At 46.8% G+C, this 18,224-nt stretch overlaps 1 protein-coding gene across 1 annotated transcript; it reads left to right on the top strand.

Moving 5' to 3' along the window:
• Window positions 1–9,082: 9,082 nt before the first annotated feature.
• LOC140427445 (gastrotropin-like) lies at window positions 9,083–11,621 on the top strand. The gene is made up of 4 exons (XM_072512967.1): window positions 9,083–9,187; window positions 10,074–10,249; window positions 11,303–11,392; window positions 11,479–11,621. The coding sequence occupies exons 1-4, from the start codon at window positions 9,121–9,123 to the stop codon at window positions 11,530–11,532; spliced, it is 387 nt and encodes a 128-aa protein (XP_072369068.1). The 5' UTR covers window positions 9,083–9,120; the 3' UTR covers window positions 11,533–11,621.
• The last annotated feature ends 6,603 nt before the right edge of the window (window positions 11,622–18,224 follow it).

Here is an 18,224-nt window from a genome sequence, read left to right on the forward strand (position 1 = left end):
GGACTTCGGCCCATCCGGGCCGGAGAATCCAGCGGGGGGTCCCGCCAACCGGCGCGGCCGGATTCCCACCCCCGCCCAATCTCCGGGAGCGGAGACTTCGGCGGGGGCGGGGGCGGGATTCACGGCGGCCAACGGCCATTCTCCGACCCGGCGGGGGGTCGGAGAATGACGCCCCTGCTCACTGACGCTCAGTTTGGGTTCTGCAAAGGTCACTCATTACAGCATTGGTCCAAACAGCACAAACAAATTAAACCCCAGAGATGAAGTGAGAGAGACTGCCCTTGACATCAAGTCAGCAATTAACTATGTGAGACATCAAGGAGCGCCAGTAAAACTGAAGTCAATGGGACTCAGGGGGAAACCCTCTGCTGGTTGGAGTCATACCGAGCACAAAGAAAGATGGTTGTGGTTGTTGGAGGGCAATTATCTCAAGCTCCAGGACATCACTGCAGGGAGTTCTGAAGCTCTGAAGAAGTCATAGGGGCTCAAAATGTTAACTCTATTTCTCTCTCTCTGCAGATGCTGCTAGATCTGCTGAGCTTTTCCAGCACTTTGCTTTATTAGTGAAAATCCCAGTGATGGTCATATTTCCTTTCTGTAAGTTAAATTTTGAAATACATTTCAACTTGTCATGTTCCAATTGGACACATTCATCTGAACCCATCAGGAAGAGACATTGATGACAAAGAGATCAATACACGGTCAATAACAAATCATTACATTAATGGCTCTTGTGTCAGGTCAAATTTACATAATGTGCCACAGATATGACAGTTAATTTCTATCATTTGAGGTAAGATATTTGAGTCGGTAACTAGTGCAAACCTACAGGATGTTGCTGTACTTTCATTACACAAGGTATTCTTGTTCTACAATTTGAATAAATCTATTGCATTATCTTGTGGAGTACTCATTCTACCACCTTCTGATGCCATGGTACCTTAAGCCGGATTACAATGAAGAATTAGCCCCTAAAATTAGTAAAAATTACCAAGATATTGGACACGCAAGGTATTCATTAGTCCACTTGAATTGAAGACTCATTTATGGCAATGGTCTGAAAAGTTGGATCTGAGGCGGCTTCTAAACATTTTAAAACATAACACTGCTTATATTGTTTCAGACTGTGCCTCTTGACAGTGTATAAAGCCCTCAAAATTATGTCAATAGGTCATATCTTTATGTGTGGTTCATCCCGACCTCACAATGGTTTAGTTTATCAATGGCAGCATGGTAGCACAAGTGGATAGCACTGTGGCTTCACAGCGCCAGGGTCCCAGGTTCGATTCCCGGCTTGGGTCACTGTCTGTGCGGAGTTTGCACGTTCTCCCCGTGTCCGCGTGGGTTTTCTCCGGGTGCTCCGGTTTCCTCCCACAGTCCAAAGGCATGCAGGTTAGGTGGATTGGCCATGCTAAATTGCCCGTAGTGTCCATAAGGGTTGGGAGGGGTATTTGGGTTGCAGGGATAGGGTGGAAATGAGGGATTAATGTGGGTCGGTGCAGACTCGATGGGCCGAATGGCCTCCTTCTGCACTGTATGTTCTATGTAATCTATGTAATTAGGTCTCCCATTGTTGTCTCTCACAGAATTTTTCATTCTTCTTATCAAAAAACACTCACTGGATGTCGTTTTCTAATTATGTCAATGCCTGTGCAAAATTCCGATTGGCTGAGAACTGGCAGTTAAAACCAATTGCGTCATTTTAGCATTACCTCATCTGACACACTTGGGAATTTATAACATTTATATAGCATCTTTAACAGAGTAAAATGACCCAAGGCACTTCACAAGAACTGTATCAAACAAAGTTTGACACAAGGTCACATAAGATGATATTAGGGTAAATTCTTTGTCCAAAAGGTATATTTTAAAGGCCATCATAATGGAAGGAGGAGAGGTTTAGAGAGGCAGTTCCAGAGTTTCAGGCCTGGGCTGCTGAATGCACAACCATCAGTGGAGGAGCGATAAAAATCAAGGATGCTTAACAGACTAGGATTGGAGTAGCACAGACTTTTTGGGGGGGTTATCAGAGATTACAGAGATAGGGAGGGGGTGAGTCCAAGAGAGATTTGGAAACAAGGTTCAGAATTTAAAAAGGGAGGCATTGTCTATTGGGAGCCAAAATAGGTCAGCGAGAACACAGGTAATGTGTGAAGTCAATTTGACATGAATCAGGACATGGGCAGCAGTGTTTTGGATGGACTCCAAGTTTATGAACGGTAAGATATGAGGAGACCAATCAGAAGTGGATTGAGGAAGGAAGGAAAAGAAATAATGAGAACGAAGAAGAAAGAGGTGGTTGTTAAGGATAAGAATGGAGTCATAAGATATAGGAGCAGAATTAGGCCACTTGGCCCATCAAGTCTGCTCCGCCACTCAATCATGGCTGATATTTTCTCATCCCCATTCTCCTGCCTTCTCCCCATAACCCCTGATCCCCTTATTAATCAAGAACCTATCTATCTCTGTCTTAAAGACACTCAGTGAATTGGCCTCCACAGCTTCTGCGGCAAAGAGTTCCACAGATTCACCACCCTCTGGTTGAAGAAATTCCTCCTTATCTCTGTTTTAAAAAATCGTCCCTTTAATCTGAGATGGTGTCCTCTGGTTCTAGTTTTTCCTACAAGTGGAAACATCCTCTCCACGTCCACTCTATCCCAGCCTCACAGTGCCCTGTACGTTTCAATAAGATCCCCTCTCATCCTTCTAAACTCCAACGAATACAGACCCAGAGTCCTCAAACATTTCTCATACGGCAAGTTCTTCATTCCAGGGATCATTCTTGTGAGCCTCCTCTGGACCCTTTCCAACGCCAGCATATCCGTCCTTAGATATGGGGCCCAAAACTGCTCACAATACTCCAAATGGGGTCTGACCAGAGCCTTATACAGCCTCAGAGGTACATCCCTGGTCTTATATTCTAGCCCTCTTGACATGAATGCTAACCTTGCATTTGCCTTCTTAACTGCCGACTGAACCTGCACATTAACCTTAAGAGAATCATGAACAAGGACTCCCAAGTCCCTTTGTGCTTCTGCTTTCCGAAGCATTTCCCCATTGAGAAAATAGTCTATGCCTAGATTCCTCATTCCAAAGTGCAAAACCTCACACTTTTCCACGTTGTATTTCATTTGCCACTTCATTGCCCACTCTCCTATCTTGTCCAAGTCCTTCTGCAGCCCCCTTGCTTCCTCAATACTACCTGTCCCTCTACAGATATTTGTATCATCTGCAAACCTAGTAACAGTGCCTTCAGTACCTTCTTCCAGATCATTAATATATATTGTAAAACGTTGTGGTCCCAGCACAGACGCCTGAGGCACACCACTAGTCACCAGCTGCCATCCTGAAAAAGACCCCTTTATCCCCACTCTTTGCCTTCTGCCAGTCAGCCAATCCTGTATCCATGCCAGGATCGTACGCTGAATACCATGAGCTCTTAACCTATTTAACAGTCTCCTCTGCGGCACCTTGTCAAAGGCCTTCTGGAAATCTAAATAAATCACGTCCACTGGTTCTCCATTGTCTAACTTTCTGGTTACCTCCTCAAAGAACTCTAACACATTTGTCAGACATGACCTCCCTTTGACAAAGCTGTGCTGACTCAGTCCTATTTTACCATGCACTTCCAAGTGCTTCGCTATCTCATCTTTAATAACAGACTCTAAAATCTTACCAATGACCGAAGTCAGGCTAACCGGCCTATAATTTCCCGTCTTCTGCCTCCCTCCCTTCTTAAACAGTGGTGTTACATTAGCCACCTCCCGGCCCTCTGGGACCCTTCCTGCCTCCAGTGATTCCTGAAAGATCATCACTAATGCCTCCACAATTTCCTCAGCTATCTCTTTTAGGACCCTGCAGTCCATCCAGTCCAGGTGATTTATCCACCTTCAGACTGTTCAATTTCCCCAGAACCTTCTCCTTAGTAATGGTCACTGCACTCACATCTGCCCCCTGGTTCTCCTGGAGCTCTGGCATCCCACTGGTGTCTTCCACCGTGAAGACTGATGTAAAGTAACTATTCAGTTCGTCTGCCATTTCTTTGTTTCCTATTATTACTTCTCCAGCCACATTTTCTAGTGGTCCAATGTCTATTTTTGCCCCTCTCTTACCTTTTATATATTGAAAAAATCTCTTCCTATGTTCCTTTATATTACTAGCTAGCTTGCACTAGTAATTCATCTTCTCCCCCCTGACTGCTTCTTGTTTCTGGCCCCGTTTTACTTCCCTCCGACTTCCTACATCTGATCCCATCCCCCTGACGCATTAGTTTAAACCCTCCCCAACAGCTCTAGCAAACACCGCCCCCCCCCCCCCCCCAGGACATTGGTTCGAGTCCTGCCCAGGTGCAGATCGTCTGGTTTGTACTGATCTCACCTCCCCCAGAACCGGTTCCAATGCCCCAGGAATTTGAATACCTCCCTCTTGCACCATCCCTCGAGCCACACATTCATTCTATCTATCCTGACATTCCTACTCTGACTAGCTCATGGCACTGGTAGCAATCCTGAGATTACTATCTGTGAGGTCCTACTTTTTAGTTTAACTCCTAACTCCCCGAATTCAGCTTGTAGGACTTCATTCCGTTTTTTACCTATATCATTGGTGCCTATGTGCACCACGACAGCTGGCTGTTCACTCTCCCCCCCACTCCCCCAGAATGTCCTGCAGCCGCTCCAAGACATCCTTGACCCTTGCACCAGGGAGGCAACATACCATCCTGGAGTCTCAATTGCGTCCACAGAACCGCCTGTCTATTCCCTTACGATTGAGCCCCCTGATGTGTTGGGTGTTCCGGATCACAAATAGGTCACCAACACTGGAAGTGGTGAAACTCTATTTTATTATAAGGTTAACTATATTAACATACTTGAACTGTGGGTAAAGGCAATACCAGCTTTAACTGTTGACCCTTGCCTAGTCCTAACCAGGTGATGCACTCAGCACATGGTGAATGTCTGTGTTGCAGGCTGTGAGCTCTGTGCTCCGAGCTGGCTGCTACAAGAATGAGCGGGAACTCTCCTGTCTTTATAGTGCGTGTGCTCTCACTGGTGATTGGCTGCAGTGTTGTGTATGCTGATTGGTCCCACTGCATGTCCATCAGTGTGTGTGTGAGTGTCTGCACCATGATATACTGGTGTATATTATGACATCCCCCCTTTTATATAAAGAATATGTGCCTGCGTGACAATAAATATCGTGTAGTGAATGTACCTGACTATGTGTGTGCGTGTTATTTACATGACTATGTACATGATGCTAATCTATTTACATGGGAAGGTGCCTGGTGCTGAGAAATAGGATGTCACACCACCAACAAAATGAACATTATATACAAACTACTGGAACGATAAAACAGGATAACAGAACAGATCAAAGAGACCAACATCGTAAAACTCATAAGTCAGGTCTCTGAGATGGGTGACAAATTCTGGTTGACCGCCTCAAGGGTGGGTCAGGAGCCACCGGCTGAGGAATGCGCTGGGTCACGGCAGAGTGAGGAGGATGCAGAGTATTCGGAATCTCCACATAGTCCAGGTTGGGGACAACAGGAGGGCGTGGCACCGGTGGTGGATCACGTAGTGAGCGTGGAACGAGATGAAGGGCACGCCGATTGCGGCGGCGAATGGAACCATCTGACAGACGAACCAGGAACGAGTGGGGAGGCACCTGCCGAAGAACCACAGCAGTTGCAGACCAGCCACCCTCCAGAAGATGGATGCGGACGTTGTCATCCGGCGCCAGAGCAGGGAAATCAGTCGCCCGAGCGTCATGTGCTGCCTTGTGTTGTGCACGAGACTGTTGCATCCGCTGAAGGACCGGAACGTGGTCGAGGTCTGGGACGTGAATGGACGGCACCATGATCCTGAGGGTGAGACCCATGAGCAGCTGGGCTGGCGACAGGCCCGTGAAGAGTGGGGCCGAACGATAGGCCAGCAGGGCGAGGTAGAAGTCGGACCCCGCATCGGCAGCCTTGCAGAGGAGCCGTTTGACGATGTGGACGCCCTTTTCCGCTTTGCCGTTGGATTGGGGGTACAGGGGACTGGATGTCACATGCACAAAGTTGTACCTGCTGGCAAAGTTGGACCATTCCTGGCTCGCGAAGCAGGGGCCATTGTCCGACATCACAGTGAGTGGGATGCCGTGACAAGCAAAGGTCTCCTTGCAGGCACGGATGACCGCCGATGATGTGATGTCGTGCAGGCATACGACCTCTGGGTAGTTTGAAAAATAGTCTACAATCAGAACAAAGTCCCTGCCGAGCGCATGGAACAGATCAACGCCTACCTTAGACCAAGGGGACGTGACCAACTCATGGGGCTGTAGGATTTAACGTGGCTGGGCCGGCTGGAACCGCTGACAGGTGGGGCAGTTGAGCACTGTGTTGGCGATGTCCTCATTGATGCCAGGCCAGTACACAGCCTCTCATGCCCTCCGTCGGCACTTCTCCACGCCAAGATGGCCCTCGTGTAGCTGTTCCTAAACGAGCTGGCGCATGCTGTGCGGGATCACGATGCGGTCCAGCTTCAGGAGGACACCATCAACTACTGCCAGATCGTCTCTGATATTGTAGAACTGCGGGCATTGGCCCTTGAGCCACCCGTCTGTCATGTGGCGCATGACACGTAGTAGGGGGTCAGCCGCAGTCTCGCGGCGAATGTGGATAAGGCATTCATCCGTGGCCGGCAGATTGGAGGCCGTGAAGGCCACATGGGCGTCAACCTGGCAGACGAACCCCTCTGGGTTACATGGGGTGTTGACTGCCCTGGACAGAGCGTCGGCTACGATCAGGTCCTTGCCCAGGATGTATGGGAGCTGGAAATTGTACCGCCGGAGTTTAAGCAGAATGTGCTGGAGGCGAGGGGTCATATCATTCAGGTCTTTTTGTATAATGTTGACCAGCAGGCGATGGTCGGTCTCGACAGTGAATTGGGGGAGGCCGTACACGTAATCATGAAATTTGTCGACCCCAGTCAACAGGCCCAGGCACTCCTTTTCGATCTGCGCATAGCGTTGTTCCGTGGGGGTCATAGCACATGACGCATATGCAACGGGGGCCCATGATGAGGCCTCATCGTGTTGCTGGAGCACCGCCCCAATGCCGGATTGGCTGGCATCTGTTGAAATTTTTGTTTCCTTCGTGGGATAAAAAAATGCCAATGCCGGGGCCGTGGTAAGCTTGGTCTTAAGCTCCTCCCATTCGCGCTCATGGGCGGGAAGCCATTGGAAGTCTGTCGTCTTCCTGACCAGGTTCTGGAGAGCTGTGGTATGGGAGGCGAGGTTGGGGATGAACTTCCCCAGGAAGTTGACCATGCCCAAAAATCAGAGGACCGCCTTCTTATCCGCTGGCTTTTGCATGGCCGTGATGGCTGCCACCTTGTCCACATCTGGCCGCACACCCAACCGGGAGATGTGGTCCCCTAGGAAATTGAGTTCCGTCTGGCCGAAGGAACATTTGGCTCTGTTGAGGCGAAGGCCTTGGTCCCGTATTCGTTTGAAAACGCGCTGGTGGCAACTGATATGCTCCTGCAGTGGACCAAATGATGGTGTCGTCAACGTAGACGCGCACACCCTCAATGCCCTCCATCATTTGCTCCATGATCCGGTGGAATACTTCTGATGCCGATATAATCATGCATGCATAATTTTTCACCTCATGCCAGTCTAACAATCTAAAACAATCACACAAAAAATAAAAAAATGGAGATTTCCACAGAATGGGCTGGTTTTCTACGATCCTTTCAAGTGCAGTAAGTTATGTAAATATAACTAAGTCAGACACGTCAACAACATGGATGCTCCCCAGCTTGTATATATGAATGGTGTTCTCAGGCAGGACAGCGATTGGAATGCTGTTGTTGGTATTGGTGCCTCTGAGCTGTGGAAGTGAGTGTGTGTGTGGTGGGGTAGGGGTGACTGTGTGGGGTGTGTGTGTAGGGTGTGTGGGAGTGTGTGTGTGGGGGGTGTAGGTGTGCGTGGGGTATGGGTGTGTGTGCGCGTGGTGTGTGTGTGTAATGTGCGGGGGGTATGTTTGTGGGCTGCATGTGGGGGGGGGTGGATTGTTGGGGGGGTGTGTGTGTGTGTGAGTGAATGTGTGTGTGGAGATGTGTATGTGTGTGTGTGGAGGTGTGTGTGCATGTGGATGGAGGTGTGTGTAAGTATAATGAGCAATAACTGAATAACTGTCCAACACTTGAATAAAACCCTGGGGAATTGCTGAATTGGTCATTCTGAATTCTCCCTCTGTGTATCCGAAAAGGCGCCGGAATGTGGGGATTTTCACAGTAACTTCATTGCAGTGTTAATGTAAGCCTACTTGTGATAATAAAGATTATTATTATTATTATTATTATTATTAATCTCCATCCCAGCAGTTTTATATTAGAAAGATGTTGTTTAGCTGAGCCAGGTGCACAAAGGGGTTCCTGGTTTGACTCTTGCTCTGTGCTACGTTCACTGACCTCAGTTTGGGATGTCTACAGTGATGCCTCCACAGACCATCAAGAGTAACTACAGCCCAGGGTTCCTGCTGCTGATCACCTTCCAAAATTATAAAGCGCTTGCGAAGTTTTCAGCAACACATCAGAATTGACCTTGAAAGCCCAGGCGATGGTCATTTAGTTTGCAGGGCTATGGGTAAGAATAGGGAAGAGGTAGTTCAAAGAGTCAATATAGGCAAGATGGGGTGGGTAACCTCCTCCTGTGCTGTATAATTCTATCTTTCCATGATTCTAGGGAATGAATGATGAATATTTGTGTGTTCTGTTCCAATAGAGTTCTGATGAAGGACCATCTCTGAGCACTTTCTTTTTTGCCTGTCCTTCAGTTACCCTGCTGTGCATTTACAACCTTTTTACAAAGATAGATGAGTCCATCTTTAGTGAAGTTCGCATCAAGGACAATGACATCTATGTCAATGACATTTCCAGGGCATTGTACATTTTATGCCATAAAAATTATGTCATTGCCTTATATCATACACATGAATATAAAAATTTGGTTAATAAATCATAAGGGTGTGACTGCTCCATGAGTATAAATTACAGGCAGGCTAGTCACTGTATTCACTGGTTTCTTTATTTCCAAACTCACAGAGTGCCTGATCCCAGCTCTATCATTATGGCTTTCTCCGGCAAGTATGAAGTTGCAAGTCAGGAAAACTACGATGAGTTTATGAAGGTCCTGAGTAAGTTACACTAATTAACTGTAATAGTTTTAGTCAAATAATGTTGTAATAAAATGATGTTACTAATTATGTTAATTCTGCTAATGTTGGTCCTAATAGCTTTACTGAGTTGAACTTCACTGTAAAGGATCTTGAGATTTTTTTTTAAAGCAGCTTTCTAACAAGGAACACATACAACAATGTGAATGGTGATTTGTCACTGGGTGGAAGTACGAACAAACACGAGGTGCAGCAGATATTGCACTGACTTCAACACAAATGTGCCCCAGAGGTTGCTGGGGAGGGTCTAATTTGATCACAGCTTCTGTTCAACTATTGTTTCAGTTATTGTACATCAACAGCGTATTAGCTTTGTTGACTGCTGCCCTGCATTGGTTGGAGTCCAATTTAGATTTCGAGGTCTCGTTCATCCTCAACCGATTCAACATCATACTTTTTTGTCATCCGCTTTGCAACCTTACATGCAGTATTTTATGCTTGTCTGAATTAAGATTCATCTCTCATTGTTTGGCCCTGTCACGTTTTGCTCCACTCATCTGCAAATTTGACCAATTTGCTTTGGAATCCATCCAGTCAGTGTAAATCAGATTGAACCAAAAGCTTAGTAATGTCCCCACCCCGGACATTACTGCTCTAATCAGTACCCATTGCTTTCTCAATAATAACATCTCTTTTCATTTAACCTTGTGTTACGTTGATTTTGCTGACAAAATGAAAGGCACGGCCTGGATAAGGATTTGAACAACAGCTTAGAAAAATTATTTGGTGCACTTGAATGACCCAAAAAAGCAGCAACCTTCTGTAATACGGAAAGATGTGCTTAGATACAAAGAAACTGGAGGTTGGATTCGACAACAAACCTGATACACTAGTTATTTACCTCCAGAATATCCTGCTGATACCATTGAGAAGGGAAGGAATGCCAAGGTAATCACAGAAGTGACCCAAAATGGAAATAATTTTACTTGGTCCCAAGTTTATCCGGGAGGTAAAACCATGAAGAACACGTTTGTGATCGGCCAGGAATCAGAGATGGAAACTATGGATGGCAAGAAATTTAAGGTGAGCTTGGAAAATGTCTGTGCTGTACAGAAAGCGTTGAGCTTATTCCAGTATTCCATTAATTAAACAGTCAGATATTATGAGCAAACAAAGCATTTAGAAATAACACTTTTAAAAAGTCATCATGCAAAAGGTCTACCTCCTGAACAGATGGAAGTGGACTTGAGTGTTCGGGTCTCTGCCATGTTAGCCATTTCTGCTTGGGAACACATTTAGTCCGAATATAACCCTTGTTAATAAAGTGCACTTTTATTAGCTTCTGCTGAGCTATGTGACCAGAGATGTTTGGCTAAAGGGGAGAAAGTTCAGGCAAGATTTTCATTCAATAATACCTACTGGTAATCTGCATGCATGGGAATTATGTGAAGATAGTATTGAGCTCAGTTATATTGCATCCTATGGTCAAATATTTAATGACCACCCACTATCTAGGTTCTGATGGGCAATGCCTGTATATTGGTGCTCCAATACAAGCCAGTGCCTACAGAAAGGGAAAATCTAGTTAAAATTAATGATATGGTTCTAATATTTATCCTTGAGGGCCGCAACATAATTTAGCTTCTCCCCAAAATACAAGACAAAACATGGAATCCACTTTTAAAATTCTGTATTGAACATCATCTCTGCAGGCAGCACAATGACGCAGTGCTTAGCACTGCTGCCTCACGACGCCGAGGTCCCAGGTTCGACCACGGCCCTGGGTCACTGTCTGTGTGGAGTTTGCACATTCTCCCCGTGTTTGCGTGGGTTTCGTCCCCACAACCTAAAAGATGTGCCGGTTAGGTGAATTGGCCACGCTAAATTGCCCCTTAATTGGAAAAAATTAATTGGGTACTCTAAATTTATTTTTTTAAAAGATCATCTCTGCATCTCTCATCCGAGGGAGAAGTTTTAAGAGTTGTAAATCCATCTCTTCTGGTTTTAATTTTAGTAACGCATGGCCTAGTTGATCTAAATATATAAGGGAAGTGCCATTTTGTTATGAGATTGAATGTCAAAATCACAAATACTCAACTGAGTGCTGAATCTAGTTTTCCTTTCGTTCAAAATCAGGCAACAGTTAAAATGGAAGGAAATAAGATAGTTTGTGACTTTCCAAACTATCACCATACTTCAGAAATTGATGGAGCAAATCTTGTTGAGGTAAGTGTCTCCAGTTAGAAAATAAACTCAATATGGTAGCTGAAAAATGGGCATCTGCTAATTTGCTTCATTTCTTTTTCTGGCAGACCTCCACATGCAGCGGTGTTGCTTACAAGAGAATTAGCAAGAAACTTGCCTAAGACAGCAAAACTCCAGTTACCAATTTGGAAATTTAAAATGTATCACTATACATTTCAACTATCTGTTTTATAATAAAAGGATAACAATTTGAGTGCTGTTGATTTGTTTTCTTAACTATACAATAGAATTAAATTGTATGCCACACAACCACCTGATGTTTTCCATACAGAGAACTACAGTTCTTTCCCAATGCTCGAGTCTGGTAATTGCAGTAGTCAGTATTGAACTGAGCCATGTAGGGTGGACTAGAAATATCCCTAATTCGGCCCTCAGACAACATTGGATTAGTCAATTCCTGAAAAGTGGATAGTGTTTGAGGACAGGATTGTGCTCACTCAAAAGTCAAAGATTGGCTGGCACATGAATAATGGCAGTTGACTAAGATACTGGAGGGTAGCTGATATACTTTGAGATGTAACCCAGTGTGAATACTGTCATGATATTCAAACACACACATCATGATAGACACACCAACAGACAAATCAGAACACACACCACCACAACCAATCACAGAAAGATATAAAAGCACAAACACGACACCTGGTGGTCAGTATTAGCTGGAGAGGAGGACAAGGACAGACCTGCTACACGACACACTCAGGGAGACAGCACGTGCAGAGTATCCAGAACGAACTGTATATAAGAGTTAAAATAAAATAGAGTTGTACCACATACAACTGTGTTGGCTCATCTGTGCACCAGAGCATCCAACACCACATGGTACAGGAGTGGATCGATACCTGCCGGCATACCTCAGTGTACACAGACAACCAGCAGTGCCCAGGCAAAATGATAGAGCTCCCGGTTCCGCAGCCGCTCCAGTGCTACGGCGATCTCCGCGAAAACTAGCGGCGATTCCGGCAAGTGTTCGAATTGTTCCTGGTGGCAGCTGAACTCCAAGACCTGGATGATAGCGAAAAAATTGAATTTCTCCTCACCATCGCCGGTGCAAGGGCAAGAGAAATATTCACAAGGTTCAGGTTCTTCAGGAGGCAGCAAAGGTACGATTACCAGGCAGTCCTGGACAAACTCTCCAAGTACTGTGAAGAAAACGCAATCCAATCGGCAAGTAAAGGTAAGAAAAGCGGCAGTACTCACCTCGTGGCTGGGATCCCGGAGCCCGAATTCTCAGAGGCCGAAATCCCGGGCCTGAGAGAGGGCTGGGACGAGGTTGGCGGCCATCTTGCTAAAGGTATCACGCTAGCACAGTTGCGCGAGCAGTGCGCAGAACCGGAAGTTTCGTTTGCGCATGCGCGAGATGCTGCGCATGCGCAGTCAAGAAAGCGGCCATCGGTAAAGGAACAGCGATCTGAGCATGCACAGTCGCTTCCTACGTGCTACATACCGAGCGTCAGGATGTCAGAGGCCCCAGACCGCACCAATTTAAAGGGGAAACGTCCCAAATCCAATTTAAAAGGGAAACGTCCCAAATCAAAAAAACAAAAATCTGTTAAAGCTGTAAAACAACCTTCCCTCACCTGGAATGACAGCACATTGCCGCAAATTGACCCAGGAGATGAATTTGACCTCCGAAGAACCCTCCGACAAGCAGTTACCTACGCACAAGCCGATGATTCCGACCTCGAATACTTCGATGACGATCTTTACAGTGTTTCCGGACCTCGCGAGCCCAATGATAGCTCCGTGGTCCTATACGACTATGACTCGGACGAACCTTTCGTGTTGCACATTGGCGGCCCCCACACTGAATCCGACGCAGATGCGGATTCATTTTTCGGATTTGAGGATCTTCAATCCAGCAGATATGACGTCCCAACTTATCAGTACCGGATGATGCTGCAGCCTGACATTAACAGACAGGGAGTGGTGCAAGCACACGGAGAGCGCCCTGCTGCCACACAGAGCGTGGTCCACGTCCCGCTCAACATTCCCGACTCTATGAAAGAAGACATAGAACATAGAACATAGAAAATAAGCACAGAACAGGCCCTTCGGCCCACGATGTTGTGCCGAACCTTTGTCCTAGATTAATCATAGATTATCATTGAATTTACAGTGCAGAAGGAGGACATTCGGCCCTTTGAGTCTGCACTGGCTCTTGGAAAGAGCACCCTACCCAAACTCAACACCTCCACCCAACACCAAGGGCAATTTGGACATTAAGGGCAATTTATCATTGGCCAATTCACCTAACCCGCACATCTTTGGACTGTGGGAGGAAACCGGAGCACCCGGAGGAAACCCACGCAGACACGGGGAGGACGTGCAGACTCCGCACAGACAGTGACCCAAGCCGGAATCGAACCTGGGACCCTGGAGCTGTGAAGCAATTGTGCTATCCACAATGCTACCGTGCTGCCCTTGAGAACAAATAAATCTACACTATATCATTTAACCGTAATCCATGTACCTATCCAATAGCTGCTTGAAGGTCCCTAATGTTTCCAACTCAACTACTTCCACAGGCAGTGCATTCCATGCCCCCACTACTCTCTGGGTAAAGAACCTACCTCTGATATCCCTCCTATATCTTCCACCTTTCACCTTAAATTTATGTCCCCTTGTAATGGTTTGTTCCACCCGGGGAAAAAGTCTCTGACTGTCTACTCTATCTATTCCCCTGATCATCTTATAAACCTCTATCAAGTCGCCCCTCATCCTTCTCCGTTCTAATGAGAAAAGGCCTAGCACCCTCAACCTTTCCTCGTAAGACCTACTCTCCATTCCAGGCAACATCCTGGTAAATCTTCTCTGCACCTTTTCCAAAGCTTCCACATCCTTCCTAAAATGAGGCGACCAGAACTGTACACAGTACTCCAAATGTGGCCTTACCAAAGTTTTGTACAGCTGCATCATCACCTCACGGCTCTTAAATTCAATCCCTCTGTTAATGAACGCGAGCACACCATAGGCCTTCTTCACAGCTCTATCCACTTGAGTGGCAACTTTCAAAGATGTATGAACATAGACCCCAAGATCTCTCTGCTCCTCCACATTGCCAAGAACTCTACCGTTAACCCTGTATTCAGCATTCATATTTGTCCTTCCAAAATGGACAACCTCACACTTTTCAGGGTTAAACTCCATCTGCCACTTCTCAGCCCAGCTCTGCATCCTATCTATGTCTCTTTGCAGCCGACAACAGCCCTCCTTACTATCCACAACTCCACCAATCTTCGTATCGTCTGCAAATTTACTGACCCACCCTTCAACTCCCTCATCCAAGTCATTAATGAAAATCACAAACAGCAGAGGACCCAGAACTGATCCCTGCGGTACGCCACTGGTAACTGGGATCCAGGCTGAATATTTGCCATCCACCACCACTCTCTGACTTCTATCGGTTAGCCAGTTCGTTATCCAACTGGCCAAATTTCCCACTATCCCATGCCTCCTTACTTTCTGCATAAGCCTACCATGGGGAACTTTATCAAATGCCTTACTAAAATCCATGTACACTACATCCACTGCTTTACCTTCATCCACATGCTTGGTCACCTCCTCAAAGAATTCAATAAGATTTGTAAGGCAAGACCTACCCCTCACAAATCCGTGCTGACTATCCCTAATCAAGCAGTGTCTTTCCAGATGCTCAGAAATCCTATCCTTCAGTACCCTTTCCATTACTTTGCCTACCACCGAAGTAAGACTAACTGGCCTGTAATTCCCAGGGTTATCCCTAGTCCCTTTTTTGAACAGGGGCACGACATTCGCCACTCTCCAATCCCCTGGTACCACCCCTGTTGACAGTGAGGACGAAAAGATCATTGCCAACGGCTCTGCAATTTCATCTCTTGCTTCCCATAGAATCCTTGGATATATCCCGTCAGGCCCGGGGGACTTGTCTATCCTCAAGTTTTTCAAAATGCCCAACACATCTTCCTTCCTAACAAGTATTTCCTCGAGCTTACCAGTCTGTTTCACACTGTCCTCTCCAACAATATCGCCCCTCTCATTTGTAAATACAGAAGAAAAGTACTCGTTCAAGACCTCTCCTATCTCTTCAGACTCAATACACAATCTCCCGCTACTGTCCTTTATCGGACCTACCCTCGCTCTAGTCATTCTCATATTTCTCACATATGTGTAAAAGGCCTTGGGGTTTTCCTTGATCCTACCCGCCAAAGATTGTTCATGCCCTCTCTTAGCTCTCCTAATCCCTTTCTTCAGTTCCCTCCTGGCTATCTTGTATCCCTCCAATGCCCTGTCTGAACCTTGTTTCCTCAGCCTTACATAAGTCACCTTTTTCCTCTTAACAAGACATTCAACCTCTCTTGTCAACCATGGTTCCCTCACTCGACCATCTCTTCCCTGCCTGACAGGGACATACATATCAAGGACACGTAGCACCTGTTCCTTGAACAAGTTCCACATTTCACTTGTGTCCTTCCCTGCCAGCCTATGTTCCCAACTTATGCACTTTAATTCTTGTCTGACAACATCGTATTTACCCTTCCCCCAATTGTAAACCTTGCCCTGTTGCACGTACCTATCCCTCTCCATTACTAAAGTGAAAGTCACAGAATTGTGGTCACTATCTCCAAAATGCTCCCCCACTAACAAATCTATCACTTGCCCTGGCTCATTACCCAGTACTAAATCCAATATTGCCCCTCCTCTGGTCGGACAATCTACATACTGTGTTAGAAAAGCTTCCTGGACACACTGCACAAACACCACCCCATCCAAACTATTTGATCTAAAAAACATGCAAGACTCCAGAGCGCAGTCCTCGCATGAACCAGAAGTGACTCCAGTGTCACAAGCCTCCACAGAGAGCTCGTGGACAGCCTCCACGATAGAAGCAACGCAAGACTCCAATGTGCGGTCCTTGCAGGAACAAGACCATAAGGGTCTAGCAACCTCTCCTGACCAACCAGCGGCAGACGATGCAAGTCTGCCATGCTCACGTGAACAGCAAGAAGGCTATAACAGCCTACCATGCTCCACTACACAGCAGCATGACCATGACGGTCTCTCATGCTACAATGAAGGGCACAGCGCTGAAGACTGTTCAAGCCCAACTGAAGACAAGCCAAAGGAATCGCCTCTTCCAAGCCCGAAGAAAAAAGGTTTATGCGCTGGCCTTCAGGATCATTATAGCCGAACAGAGATTAATAATGCTGCACGGTCACAGAAGGATGCTGAGGATTTGCTAAAGAAATTAATTGAATGTTTAACTTGCAAGGAGCAGACTGAGAATTGCCAGTGTTTTAGTACGGATCGAAAAAATGGACAAGACATTGATCCTCAGGTAATGGATATAACACAACCTGAATCATATCTACAGCAGGGACAAATGTCTCCCTTCAACACAACGCCGCAAAGTCCCAACTTCGGAGACCAGCAGTTAGTCAGTAATGACTCTTCAAACCTTGAGGGGAACATTAATTGCATTGAACCTATACACACTCCACTGATAAATGAGCAGAACATTGGAGCAAGAATCCTGAGGACACCGACATCGAGTAGCCAGATAACGAATTTCAAACCCGCAGCAGTTTCAAGTGAACCAAGTGTGCTTTCCACTAATGGTGAAGATGCAGATAAGGTCGACCCGATTATCCATTGTACCACACTAACCCCAGTGATTAAGCAGTTATGTATGGGGAGTATAATGTGGGCAATTGAGAACAGTAAAAGAGAGACTGTGACCATGCCAGTCCCAGCAAAATCAGACCCAGAGACCATGAAGGCATGTACATTAGACAAAGATACAGATGAGGTACCTGAGAAGAAAAGTGAAACGGAATGTTCTTTGGAAAATAGTACAATTTCACCCTCGATGGCTCGAGCCTCTCCACTGGTTGGTGCATTCCTGCATGTTCCGACTCCAGAAGTGCAGCTTCAGGGAATCTCGGCTGCCTCCAGTGAACCTGTTGGGACTCCGGATGGGGAGCATCGACGGAAGGCAGACCGGACTCCAGATGGGGAGCAGCCAAGCGCCGACTCTGATTCGCGCACGCCAGACCTTGCTCCGGACGGGCGGTGTCGCGGCCTCGGTGATGGCACGCTCAGGGTGACGGCGGATGCCACGGCGACAGGGAATGGATCACGTGGCAGTCCCACTGGGTCGGCAGTGGCGACCAGCACCGGCGGTCCAAGACGGACACACCAATTCGCGCCATCGCCAGACGTTGATGCGAGCAACAATTCCCTCTCCAAGGCGACATGCTTCGACGTTTCTCTGCGGAGTCGACCTTCCGGCACAGCAGGTGGCCGGAACCAGCGTGCACGGTCTCGGCCAACTTCCACATCTGGCACAGTCATCGCCTTGCATGATATTAGTGATGGTGCTACTTCGATGGCAACGACCCATCGGCTACAAGATGCTGTCCACCACAAACATAAAAAGAAAAAAGACTCCACCTTGTTCCTGGCATGCAGGGCGGATGGATTGGTGCCTAGGTGCAATCAGCGAGCTTTGCGCCGCCTTCCACGCTCGCAACTGAACCGTACGCACACGCCGGATCCTCCACTGGTCCCCAAGGATGACTTCGTGGAGATGCCACGGATCATGCCCCTTCCATCGCCACCAGAACCAAACCACAACCAAGGCAACACTAACAAAGATGTTGAATGTTATATTTGCACGAATGAAAAACCAAGCACTGCACGAAGTACAACAAATGGAAAAGTAGAGACTTCGGCAACAGCATCACCTCCAACAGTCCAAGGTGAACCAGTGTGAACCCAAATCTCCACAGCTGAACCGGCTTGAGGACCAGCC

The sequence above is a fragment of the Scyliorhinus torazame genome, chromosome 7 (genome assembly GCF_047496885.1).
Source record: "Scyliorhinus torazame isolate Kashiwa2021f chromosome 7, sScyTor2.1, whole genome shotgun sequence".
Taxonomy (NCBI): Eukaryota; Metazoa; Chordata; class Chondrichthyes; order Carcharhiniformes; family Scyliorhinidae; genus Scyliorhinus; species Scyliorhinus torazame.

What these genes read in the sequence shown, in the direction of transcription:
- LOC140427445 (XM_072512967.1), top strand. Translation starts at nt 9,121, where the DNA reads ATGGCTTTCTCCGGCAAGTATGAAGTTGCAAGTCAGGAAAACTACGAT. An exon ending in TGAGTTTATGAAGGTCCTGA is followed by an intron (nt 9,188 to 10,073) that starts GTAAGTTACACT and finishes ATTTACCTCCAG; the next exon opens with AATATCCTGCTGATACCATT. An exon ending in ATGGAGCAAATCTTGTTGAG is followed by an intron (nt 11,393 to 11,478) that starts GTAAGTGTCTCC and finishes TTTTTCTGGCAG; the next exon opens with ACCTCCACATGCAGCGGTGT.